A 13,770-nucleotide genomic window follows, 5' to 3' on the forward strand; every position below is an offset into this window, starting at 1 on the left:
TTTATTTATTTATTTAAAAACCTTGAGAACAATATCACAGATGATATTGCACATTTTCTGCTTTTTTTAAAATTACTGTTGAATTTGGCCAAACAAATATGTAACTTTAAAACAGCTCCACTGAAGTAATATCTGTCAGTGTTTAGATTTTTAGCTCTCATGTTCCGACAACCACAACCCCACCCTAACGCTCTGCCCTCCCCTGCTGCAGCGGCCAAACAACAGAAACTTCTGTAAATCCTTTTCTTTTCGCAGGTAGCAGCTGATTCTGTGAAAGTCAGACCAGACCAGAGGGTGGACCAGCTGACCAGCTTCTTCTTTGTTGTAATGGTATAAGAAAGCATTAGCATGTAGCACCACTGGTACTACTGTAAACAAGACAATATGGCACACCCCTAACCTCACATTTGTGTTGGGCTGTTTTAATCAGCTGAGTCTTCCCACCATGAACTGTGTTCACTTAATAATGTAATATAGCACTTTTTAACATGCTTAAAAACCCAATACACCCTTGTGAAAAATAAATATATTAAGTATATTAAGTCTTACTTGAAGCCAGACTAATCATCATTATACTTCAAGTTTGTTAAGAGTTATTTAACTGAAAGGATGCTATTTTGGAATAAATATATTTTAATTGTATTTATCAATTCATCCATGTTCTAACACCCTTGTCCCTAGTGGGGTTGGGAAGGGTGCTGGTGCCTCTCTCCAATGAACATTTCGGGCAAGAGGCAGGGTCTCCCTGGACAGGTCGCCAGGCAGGGCAACACAGGGACAGACAGGACAAACAACCATGCACACACACTCACTCACACCTAGGTAGAATTTAGAGAGACCAATTAACCTGACAGTCATGTTTTTAGACTGTGTGAGGAAGCTGGAGTACCCAGAGAGAACCCACCATGCACAGGGAGAACATGCAAACTCCATGCAGAAAGACTCCAGGCTGGTTATCGAACCAAGAACCTTCTTGCTGCAAGGCAACAGCTCTACCAAATGTGCCACTGTGAAGCCCTAATTATAATGAAATTGTAATTAAATTGTAGAAAAACTTTAGAAAAATTTGAAGTATACTAAGTGTACTATTACATTGCTAAAGTGCAACAACTAAAAGTATACTAGTTAGAACATAACAAACCCTTATGTGTACAATTTCCATGCTTGATTAGTACATCTTAAGTATGCCATTTTGTGAAAGAATTACACAAAATGTATTTAGAATGTCTTCTAAATATAGAAGCATTATATATTTTATATTGCTTCTGTGATCTCAGTTTGCTCCAATTAAACATTCAGTTTATTATAATTGCTAATAAAGTACACTTTTTAGTTATTTATCAATGTCTTTTATTATTCTGCTTTGCCACTTTGTTTCTTACATGCTTCATATACACAGTACTGCAAACACATCAGGCTACCAGAACACAGAACACAGAAGGATGACGTTCAACACACTTTACGGCTGAAGAAAAATTACATTGTGTACATTGCCAATGTACTATCACAGAATTGTACTATAGCAAGTATATCTACTCAATAACCCACTAAAAATGTATTTCAGAAAAATACAGCATATTTAAAATGCACTTAGATATATTATTTTTTCACAGGGGCTAATATAATGTATGACTGATGTATTAAATGTTGAGTTAAAATGAGCTGAACTGACATGGACTGAGATCAGGTTCAGACTGAATTCAGCTCATTATTCACTATACAAGCTAAATAACATTTAGTTCAAGTCAGCTTAATTCATTCTATTAAACACAGTTTAATTCTGATCAGTTTGGTTCTGGAACAAGCATTGGATCAGTTGGACCAAACATGAGTAAATTGGTCTTAATGGAAGAGAATATTTTGTTTTATGCCAGCTGACCTGAAATGACTCTGATCTGAGTTGGAGTCGAACTCTATAAATATCTGAACTGAATCAAATGAATTGGCTAACAGCCAATAGATTTTTTTTTTTTTTTTTTTATCAGCCAGAGTTTCTGATAAAAATAAATATAACAGTGTTATTCTACTCATGATGTTGTCTGCTTCCTTGTCATGAAGCGCTCCCTCATAAAATAAGAGGATAGAATACTCTGGTAAGCCATGACTAATAATACACATCACTTCACACAATGTTTTTGGTTAAATAGTTGACAGGATTCTGCAGTTTACTGATGTGTGTTGCTCAACTGACTGAGTGGATTAGAAATAAGGACAATTTGGGATTTAAAGGGATATGGAAGAGTATCCTACTACCCTTATCATTAGTAGAAAAAAACAAACAGACAGAACCTTCTGTCATTTGTTCAGTGCAGTGACATTGGCTGCTGTGGTCTAGTTAATCTGTGAAGCCGTACGGGTGCCAGCCTTACATAACCCAAGGCCCAGCAAATCTGCTACCTGGAAGATGGGATATTAACTCCTGCCCAGTTCCAGCTGTCGGTCTTGTCCTCCTTTCTCTTACTCACACCATATGCCCCACAACACGTGCCGAACACATTAAATCCTGAGCTTCAGCTGGTGTGACATAACATCAGACACCTGCTGAAAAAGCAGAAATGAGAAGCAGAGGTCTGCTGGTGCCTCAGCTCAGCCTGCAGCTGCACACGGCCACAACTAGACTCAGAAAGCTTTTCTGAGCTGTGTGTGTTCCCCTGGTTACAGGGTGCATGAGTGTTTGATCCAAAGCCTTTTTGCTGTTTTGAAGCTTTTTTTTTTGCATCAGAAAATTTTCCCAGTAATCACTAATTCTTAGATGACACCTATTAGTGTGTCAGAGCAAAGCTCCACTCCACAGCTCCTGATGACTCTTTATGGCTCTCAACAGCACTTCAGTGTAATGCTAAAGTGCATCCACTGGCATTTCCTTATGGCCAGAAAGCTACACCCCCAACCCACCACACACACACACACCCACACACACACACACACACACACACACACATGCACACGCACGTGCGCACACACGCGCACGCACACACAAACATCCAAGAGCAGAGAACACCTCAAGTCAAATTAAAATGCAACTCAATCTGTGGGCTCAGGCTGCCAGAGGAGTCTTTTCTTTTTTCAGAGTTCTGCCAAAGCCCAACAGCTTGTATAATTCCAAATCTTCCTTTTTAAAATGCAAATGTTACAAAAACACATGAGCACAATAAAAAATATAATTTCTTTGTTTCCATACTTTGTCATAAAAGTAGCTATACTAGGTGGGTTTGAGATTTCAGTCAACCAGCTGATTCCTTTTTAATTAAGCTAATTATGTGAGTCATTAAGCACGCAACATTTCTGTTCCTAATTCAGAAAGTTACACCACTGTCTGTATAATAACCACTAAGAAATTCAGTTCATTAATGTTGGTTATTTGGGAGCACAGACGTTTTAAATGGTCCGTGTCTCCAGGCTGAATGTTGGCAGAGGAGAGCAGGATGATGTTCTGTCCTTACTGCTTATCAGGTAATAACTCAGAAATAATATGAAACACAATGCTAAAACATATGTACAATCAGAATAAAGGTCAAATAAGGTGAACCATTTTGTTAGTGGGATTCATGGGAAATGCTCTCCATAAGGCCAGCAATTTTAGTTATTAATAAACCAGTTTGCATGCAGGGAATTAGAATTTTCTGATGCTAATATAAACCTGAGATAATTACTAAATCTGACATAACTACCTTTAACCCAATATAATACCAGTACACAGTTTGCTTAGTAATTTATTAATTTCCATCTCAGCTGTGTGTTTCATATTTTGCACAATTTGATTTGATATGTACTCACTTTACATCTGAAGCCATGAACAAGTACACCATTTAAAGTAACTCTACATATTCTGTATACAGGTGCTCCTAAAAGAAATCCCAACTCTTTATTTCTCCAAACTCAGCGATCACAGAATAATCTTCATGTCATTTCTACAGATGCTGAGGACACCCATCCCACACTCATCTGCTCTTGGATTAGCAGCTGTAAATCCGGCACCGGTTCATCACGCTTAGATCAGACAGCTAGGCCTATGCATTACAAGGGCAAATCCAAAGAGGGAATTCCAGTGATGCAATGCATTAGAGTCGATATTTTGGCAGAATATCTCAATGCTATTTTTATACAAATATGGACTAATGCATGGTGGATCTATCTGTTTTCATCTATGTTTTTCAACCTAACGCAGAGAGGATCAAACAGCTGCACTCAAAGAAATTCAAAAGTAACATGATGACAAATATTCCCCATCTCTTCCACTGTTTGAATTAGGTCTGACCAAAGGGAGCTGGTGCTGTTGATTTAGTTATGACACCAGAAACAGATCATACTTCTGGACATAAACTGTTTTTTTTCTAGGTAAACATTAATAATAAAGCTATTTTGGATTCTGTTTTGGACAAATAAAATTAACTTCACTGTTATACTGTTTACTGTTTGAAAAAAAAATCATCTGGCATAACTGCATTTTACTTGGTTGTGTTTCCAGAATGATGATCAGAAAGAAAGTTTCAATTATTGTGGTGCAGTCAACAAACAGGAAGTAGTTCTGTAAGAAGCTTTGATGACACTGAGAGGAACCAGAGCAGCTGTTTGACTCACAATTCTCCCTCAGTCAGAGGATTGCACTGAAATCTCTCTCCCTGGAAAGGGAATGGGATGCTCACTGCTCACACAAGTCAGTGTTTGGTGATGCTAGAATGAGTTTTCTGCAGGATCTGACAATAACGATAAGTAAATACAAGACAAAAGGCTCCTCAGTGGGACGTATGCTCCCATCTGTGGCTGCAACTGTTGTCCTAAAATTCACCACGGTCCGTTTCCTCTAGTGGTTTAAACAGAGCTGTTTAATTCTAAACAGCAAAGAGCTGGACTCTTTAGTTGAATCATAAGCTCCTTATTTTTAATTGCCTGCTAAAATTCAAGCAGCAGGGGCTTTTTCTGACATTCAAGGTGCAAAGCAACCACAGAGATAATGACTACAAACTGAACATGACAGAATGGTTCTGCCAACATATGGTGGAAATGATGTATTGAAGAAAATACAAAAAAAAACAAAAAACAAAAAAAAAAACACCTCAAACAGCTTCAGAAAATCCTGGCAGTGCTGTAGACAGATGCAAGAAGCACGACTCCATGGTAACAATGAGGCGAGGGGAGGAGTTCTGTTCCAGGTTCTGCAGGGTTCTGTCACTTTAACTCAGTGTGATGGAACATGGTTCTATCGCTGTGGCTCTTGGAAGTATTACTTCCATTAACCCTAACCCTTACCCTAGTTATGAATTAAAAGATATCAGAACAAAGCTCTCCTATGTGAAGTAATTTTCCTCTAAACCAAAAAACTGGTTGTATCACCATTGGCAACAACAGTTGCCATCAGATGTTTAGCATGAACTGCATGTTTAAGGTTGAGCCACATCATTCCAGTCAGATTTAAGTGCAGACTTGAACTAGGCTATTCCAGAGTCAACTTTTATTAGTGATGAGTTGGACTTAATGCCAAACCCAAGTTTGTCTGAGCTTGAAATTCTCTAAATTCAGAATTTTCAGGTGGAGAGCTGAAATTATATTTACTTGCAGCAAGTAACTGTTCAGCTGTTGGTATAATGTTCTTTTGTCTTTGTTTTAGTTTTACTCCACATGTTCCCCTTTCCAGACTGATAGACCTTGCTTCTCGTTTATTTTTGATTTTTTTTCTGATCTTGAGGTCTTTTACACCGTTTCTTGTTTTCATTCAGATTTTATTCAAATGGTATCTTAATTCTACATTGCGACAGTGATAACAGGCAGGTGTGGCTCAGGAATTGAGTGCAGCTTAAAAAAAAAAAAGAAAAGTTTTTTACGGTAAATTTAGCTTCAGACAAAGGGGTCATTTCTGTCCACACTGTGCCAGATTGCTTTCAATAACTTTTTATGTATTCATAAATTAAATCATCATCAGAGTTGCATTTTGTGTTTAGTTGGGTTATCTTTGCTTGATGGTAAAATTTGTTTTATCTTCTGACATATGTAATTTTGACCAAAAAAAAAAAAAAACTAACAAAAAAAAAAACTGAAGAAATATGCAGGGAGGGAAACCAACTGATCCATAAAAACTAATGGTGTTAGGGAGCCACTGAACAGAGGTACTGCTGTCAACAACTCACTGGGTGTAACTGGATCTGAATCTGACTACTTGAGACTGGTTGGACTGGAATGGAGTGAATTGAATTGGACTTAAATTTTTTTGGTCAAATGAATCTCAATTTATTTTCATAGAATATGACTGTAGAATAGAATAGAATAGAATAGAATAGAATAGAATAGAATAGAATAGAATAGAATAGAATATCTACTAAAGTAGTGGTAGCTTTCAAGAGAAGTTGCTTACCTGCGAATGCTGGCCTCATGGTGAAGTCGTGTTCGTCCACACGCAGAAGGTGACTGGTTTTCAGCTTTCGTGTTTTGGTGCCATCGATGATCTTCCTTGACAGAGGACTGAGGAGAGTAAACAGAGAAACAGGGAGAAAGAATCAACATATTTTAAACAATGACAAGGTGACCATGTGAACAGCAAAACTGATCTTTGTTGCTCAAAACTATGCCTCTTTATATATGCTAATAATAAACACATTTTTATTCTGTGCAAAGAAGTATCAAGAAATACACACTGTACTTATAATTACAGACTACAAAGGCTTTTTATGACTTCTTTACATTATGCTTGAGAGGAACCAAACTTTTATGCAGTCCTTAAAAGCCTTTTTGGCCTGATAAGCTGCTTTTATTTGAACTGTCACTGTTTTTGTTATTTTCAGAAAGGTATCTGACTATTTTCAGATGTGTCTCAAAGAGTTTATGATTCCTGGATAGCTCTTATCTGATAACCTTTCATCCAACAGATGGAGGTTAAAGGATCTCTCTAGTCTGGCATCTTACTGGATTTTCTTTCTTTTTCTTTGAAACAGATTTATTTCGGTGAGTTTTTAAGCCTGAACCTTCTTAATTTTACCACCTATTCAATTATCAATGCAGACATTCACAAAATCATGGTCAGGTACAAGAACTGGACATAAAAAAAATTAAAAGCCAGATTCTAGAAAAACTCTTCAAAAGTCCTTGGGGCCTCTGCAAGAATGTGCGCAAAAAGCTTCCTGCCACCAATTAAATATAAACTTGAGAACAAACTTTTGTTTGTAGAATAAAACCTTTAATAAGTATGAAGGAATATGGATGTGGACAATGTCCACCAAATGTATCAAATAAAATGACAGCTGATTCAGTCTTCCAATTTATTGTTAGATTACATCTTAAGTTGGTCAACTTGAGGCAATGTCTCATTAGAACAGTGAAATAGAATTAGATCTCTGTTGCTGAATGACTGACATTAATGTTCTATGAGCTACACACCCGTTCACCATGCCAGCCTCCAAGCCTGTCTTCCCAACAAGAACTACAGCATCAGGTGTTTCCCCCAGGGTCCTACAAAGACACATAATCATGTTCAACTTGATCATGGAAAAAGCGAAACAGGAAGCATGCCAGAACAGTTACAGAATGACGATGCTAAGAACAAAAGGAGATCAGAGTAAATGAATGGGTCATATTATGATTTCCTTTCTTTCTTACCATAATCATATTTTGTAAACCTTCTGTTTGCTATCAGAGCTGTACAGAAAAACTGTGTGAACTTCCAAATTACATAGATGTGAAGATCTGTAGGAAACTGGAATTTCAGTGTTTTGCTTTAGGACACTTCAGCGTGTAATGGTGGGGAAGCTAGAATTGAACTCAAAATCCATCCCTGATCCCAGATGACTACTCTTCAAACTGACCTTGGTCAAACTAAATTGAATCAAAAACTGAATCAAATCAATTCTTGGACCTCCTTCAGAACTGGTCCTCTTTTAATGGAATTAAATTTGGTTTATTTTGACCCAATCCATAAAACAGAAGTTCAGACCAATCATTGATACATTCCAATTGATGGTAGTTTTCAAATAATGTAGTCATGTGCAGTTTGTATCTCAAAGTGGTTGTAAAAGTTTTCTATAAGAAACCCAACAGATCACAATGAGTCATTGACTTGCAGCATTCCCTGCTCTTGGACAATCACTTAGCAAGAGCAAAAATTAAGCTGTATAATTCTGCTTCCTAGTCTGGAGCCTCGGCTGTCACTGTTTTGAAGGAATAATCAATTTGGCCAATTTCCTAGAGAGAAGAAGCTGCTCCATCCAAAGTGGGATGATACCGTCTCTCTGGATCAGACCAGGTTTTTCCCAAAATGTTTGCCAATTATCAATGTAGCCCACATTGTTTTCAGGACTCCACTTAGACAACCAGCAGTTGAACGGCAACATGTCATCACTGGTCCAATCAGGCTGGAGACCAGAAAAAATGACATTGTTTTAGTAAACTTACACACTCAAGCAACAGCGACCTCCGACTGGCGTAACTGGGTGTCATCACCACCAGCATAAACAACTATCTTACTTTATTTATGCTTATTCTTTGAGGTGGCCCATTCTGGCTCCTGGTAAACATTCAAACATGGCTGCTGGTGTCTCTAATGTCACCTTTCTGATGGTTACCAGAGTCAGCTTCACAATGGGTGTGTTGTTGAGTGAGGAAAATCTGTTAGAATCACAGATGGGTTGGTGGTGACCTGTAGGATGGGATCTAGAACGATGTTTTCTACGTACTGTCACCTAGCCGGTCTGAGGTACATGTATCAGAGGATTGTTTGAGTCATACTACATAAACTGGTCACTCTGCCATGTAGTGGGGTCCACTTTATGTCCTTGTGGTGTCAGTTAACACAGTGCAGTACATCACAACATGTCTGTCTTCATGTCTACCTACAAGGCAGTGGGTTGGGATCAGTCATCATATAAATGAATGGTTGAACTGAAAAAAAGAGCATCACAGTTCTTTAAATTAAATCGCTGAATAAATACACGGTTGGAACTATTTTCAGAGACAAATAAATGCACTTCTTTTTTTCCAGAGTCAGACAAATACAGACATTAATGGTGTGATAAAGGATATCATACATCTTTTTATTTTACTGTCCAATGTAAATTCTCATCTCAAGTTCATTTTATATTAATATTTATCTTGATGCTTGTTTCTGCTTGAAGGATGTTTGCCAAGTTGGTTTGCTCTTCCTCTTAACGAATATGGAAAAAAACGTTACAGTATGAAAGCTTTTGACACAATGAGATGGATAACCAGCAGCACAAACACTAAACAGATGAAGTCCTGGCTTCATTTGGTAAATGTCTTGTTCTTCTCACTGGAAATAAAAATTTTGTCTGTGAAAACATGCAACTTCAGCTCTCAGAAAGTCAGAATTGTTGGGAGAAGCACTGCTTCAGAGCAGAGGTGCAGATTATCTAGACTCAATTACATTTACTTGATTAACTTAAATTTCATACAATTTAATTTCAGACAGAAACACCCAAAGAAATGTTAAACTGAGACTTTTGAATGTACACAAGCTCGATCTTCTAACCTTATTTTCTGTCTTCTCAGCTTCCTGCCTTTGGTTTGGAGATCAGAGAAAATTTTTGTTTGAAAGGCTTTATGATGTGAAAAATCCTGAATTTGGAAATGTGTGTTTCTTATGTCTGAATGTATTATTTTGAAATGGTGAAAAAGAAAACAAAGAGGGGATGATGATTTCTTCTTCTTCTTTTTTTAATTTTAGCTAAATGAAAACCTTAAACCTATTTGTGCAGGCAAGCACAAGTCCTCTTTCGCTTCTGAATCACGTAAGAATCTTCCTTCTGCGTCTGTCTTTTTACGCACGACTTGGCTGGCTCACCGCGAGCCCAGGAAACCGAGTAGTCCGGATGGACATGATCAACAGAACACATCCGCTTTTGTTCATTCTCACAAATCTAAGCTGCCCGACAGCTGTCTCTATAGCTCCACAGAATAGAGTTCCAGACTGAGTGCATATTGAAGGACGAATGGATGGAGGATGAGTGTCTTCCATTGATCGACAGTGTTTTGATCATCAGTTCTGACCTCATGGTGGAACTGAATCTAAGAATACTTACTTTCCTGGCTTGAGAGTCTCCTCCGGCTCGGACCACCGCTTTCTCCTGCTTCCCAGCTTCCGGGACTCGGCCATTAGAATCAAAGACAGAAAAAGAAGAAGCAGGACCCTGGCGTTACACGGCATGTTGACTTTTAAAGGTCCAGCGGGGATTCCACAAGAGAGACCTTGGGACCGCAGGAGGGGCGCTCTGAACCCGGTATCATCTCTTCTTTTGACGCACTGGCAAAAATGTGACAGGCATGAGACTGTGGAACTTGTTCGCCACAGAGATAAAGTCTGATAAGCGCTTTGATTGGTCAAACTGCAGAGCGGCTTTTTGTCACTGGGAAGCGCGCGGCATCAGCAGCACAAGGCACGCGCCGCAGAGCGAAATAAACAAACAAATCGACACGACGAATCCTGGTGCTGGAGAGAGGCAGGAGACGCACGTCAGTTCCCTTTTCTCTCAGCTGAAAACACTCTTAGATTGACCTAACCGCCACATTAATTCAACAAATTACTGTCAATAGCTTCACACTCACGAACACTGTTTCTGACTGTAGACCCGGACACGTTGTCTGTTTAAAGGACACGGAGCTGGACCTGCACGGACATAACATTACATAGGAAATACTGTCCTCTGCTCTCATAAGGACTGTTTTTTTTTTTAAATAAATATGGTCAACTGTAACTGTTAAATATAGCATAATGTCATTAAAAGCATTTACAAATTTCTATTGTTTCTGCTTGGGTCACACTTAGATATTTCTTATTTATTTATTTATTTATTTATTTATTTATTTATTTATATTCCTCATTTCAAGAGGGACCTGAACAGAAATCTGCAACACACAACAGTCTGGTCGCACAAAAGTAAAACAAATTAAAACATAGAGACACTTAGAGCAACAGCAAATATCATATTTAAAATAGGAAAAAAAATCAATAATAATCTAAATCCAAAGAAATATAGGTCATTAGATTTCTGAAGAAAGGACAAGACATATTTTCACTGAACTCTATTAGTCTGTGAAAAGATTAATATGTTATAATGCAGCCAGAGACCCAAGTGGAAACAGAACAGTGGTGAATCTTCCCAGGTTTCAGGGAGCCACATAAACCATGGCTCTAACCTATAGAATCATTGTCTCTCTGAACCATCTACATCTAACACATCTAACAAGATCGGTCTGTCTGATGTCCTCATTCTTGNCTTGAGGTCTTTTACACCGTTTCTTGTTTTCATTCAGATTTTATTCAAATGGTATCTTAATTCTACATTGCGACAGTGATAACAGGCAGGTGTGGCTCAGGAATTGAGTGCAGCTTAAAAAAAAAAAAGAAAAGTTTTTTACGGTAAATTTAGCTTCAGACAAAGGGGTCATTTCTGTCCACACTGTGCCAGATTGCTTTCAATAACTTTTTATGTATTCATAAATTAAATCATCATCAGAGTTGCATTTTGTGTTTAGTTGGGTTATCTTTGCTTGATGGTAAAATTTGTTTTATCTTCTGACATATGTAATTTTGACCAAAAAAAAAAAAAAAACTAACAAAAAAAAAAACTGAAGAAATATGCAGGGAGGGAAACCAACTGATCCATAAAAACTAATGGTGTTAGGGAGCCACTGAACAGAGGTACTGCTGTCAACAACTCACTGGGTGTAACTGGATCTGAATCTGACTACTTGAGACTGGTTGGACTGGAATGGAGTGAATTGAATTGGACTTAAATTTTTTTGGTCAAATGAATCTCAATTTATTTTCATAGAATATGACTGTAGAATAGAATAGAATAGAATAGAATAGAATAGAATAGAATAGAATAGAATAGAATAGAATATCTACTAAAGTAGTGGTAGCTTTCAAGAGAAGTTGCTTACCTGCGAATGCTGGCCTCATGGTGAAGTCGTGTTCGTCCACACGCAGAAGGTGACTGGTTTTCAGCTTTCGTGTTTTGGTGCCATCGATGATCTTCCTTGACAGAGGACTGAGGAGAGTAAACAGAGAAACAGGGAGAAAGAATCAACATATTTTAAACAATGACAAGGTGACCATGTGAACAGCAAAACTGATCTTTGTTGCTCAAAACTACGCCTCTTTATATATGCTAATAAACACATTTTTATTCTGTGCAAAGAAGTATCAAGAAATACACACTGTACTTATAATTACAGACTACAAAGGCTTTTTATGACTTCTTTACATTATGCTTGAGAGGAACCAAATTTTTATGCAGTCGTTAAAAGCCTTTTTGGCCTGATAAGCTGCTTTTATTTGAACTGTCACTGTTTTTGTTATTTTCAGAAAGGTATCTGACTATTTTCAGATGTGTCTCAAAGAGTTTATGATTCCTGGATAGCTCTTATCTGATAACCTTTCATCCAACAGATGGAGGTTAAAGGATCTCTCTAGTCTGGCATCTTACTGGATTTTCTTTCTTTTTCTTTGAAACAGATTTATTTCGGTGAGTTTTTAAGCCTGAACCTTCTTAATTTTACCACCTATTCAATTATCAATGCAGACATTCACAAAATCATGGTCAGGTACAAGAACTGGACATAAAAAAAATTAAAAGCCAGATTCTAGAAAAACTCTTCAAAAGTCCTTGGGGCCTCTGCAAGAATGTGCGCAAAAAGCTTCCTGCCACCAATTAAATATAAACTTGAGGACAAACTTTTGTTTGTAGAATAAAACCTTTAATAAGTATGAAGGAATATGGATGTGGACAATGTCCACCAAATGTATCAAATAAAATGACAGCTGATTCAGTCTTCCAATTTATTGTTAGATTACATCTTAAGTTGGTCAACTTGAGGCAATGTGTCATTAACAACCAATAGAACAGTGAAATAGAATTAGATCTCTGTTGCTGAATGACTGACATTAATGTTCTATGAGCTACACACCCGTTCACCATGCCAGCCTCCAAGCCTGTCTTCCCAACAAGAACCACAGCATCAGGTGTTTCCCCCAGGGTCCTACAAAGACACATAATCATGTTCAACTTGATCATGGAAAAAGCAAAACAGGAAGCATGCCAGAACAGTTACAGAATGANGCAGGTTTTAATGTACCCAAAAATGTGAAAACAAACACCTTTCACCTCATTTATGCCACCATAAATGAGCCTCTTATAGTCTGCTCTGAGATCCACATCACTCTGTCATATGATTGCTTCATTAAAATTGTAACTGTATAAAACAGGTTGGTTACATAGTGACTGTTGGGAGTCAATATGTAAGCAAGTTCCTCTGTCCTCTGGATGGAACTGGGTGAGCAGGATCTTGTCCTGTGTGTGAACAGCACTGTCCTGTTGGTAGAAACCAACCAGGCCCAAAGACAATCTAAAATTCCTTGTTTGGGGCAGAGGGCATGACTCAGTGGCCTGGACTTTATTGATCTGTGGCTTGATAACCGCCTGGCCAATGATACGGTGCAGATATTCTGTCTGAGCAGCAGCAAAGATGCACTTTGATGGATTCATCGTCAACCCAACCGAGTGAAGGTTGTCCAGGACAATGGACGGGTTCCTTCTTCCAGTTAGTGCTGTGAGTAACAATATCATCCAAGTAAGGTGATCGCTCCACAACTCAGAACAGGATGAAGGAGGCACAAACATGAGGGAGAGTGAATGATCTGAACCTTGCTTTCAAGAAAACTCAGTGGAAACAGAACAAAGCAAATCACAATTCATAATGTTTGTAAAGTAGATTGAAGACAGTGAGAGGAGAGTGTGTATATATATATGTGTGTGTGTGTGTGTG

At 38.0% G+C, this 13,770-nt stretch overlaps 1 protein-coding gene across 1 annotated transcript in view; it reads right to left on the reverse strand.

The window, feature by feature from the left end:
• The window catches only part of LOC103150848 (gamma-aminobutyric acid receptor subunit rho-2), a 34,581-nt gene extending 23,938 nt beyond the window's left edge, over positions 1 to 10,643 (reverse strand). The window contains exons 1-3 of the mRNA XM_007570604.2: positions 10,023 to 10,643; positions 7,369 to 7,440; positions 6,350 to 6,456 (exon numbers count right to left, since the gene is read on the reverse strand). Of these exons, the coding sequence (XP_007570666.1) occupies positions 6,350 to 6,456; positions 7,369 to 7,440; positions 10,023 to 10,147 (304 nt within the window). The 5' untranslated portion in view covers positions 10,148 to 10,643. The remainder of the gene's footprint in view (positions 1 to 6,349; positions 6,457 to 7,368; positions 7,441 to 10,022) is intronic.
• Positions 10,644 to 13,770: the final 3,127 nt, after the last annotated feature.

Source organism: Poecilia formosa, unplaced genomic scaffold (assembly GCF_000485575.1).
Source record: "Poecilia formosa unplaced genomic scaffold, Poecilia_formosa-5.1.2 Scaffold264, whole genome shotgun sequence".
Classification (NCBI taxonomy): domain Eukaryota; kingdom Metazoa; phylum Chordata; class Actinopteri; order Cyprinodontiformes; family Poeciliidae; genus Poecilia; species Poecilia formosa.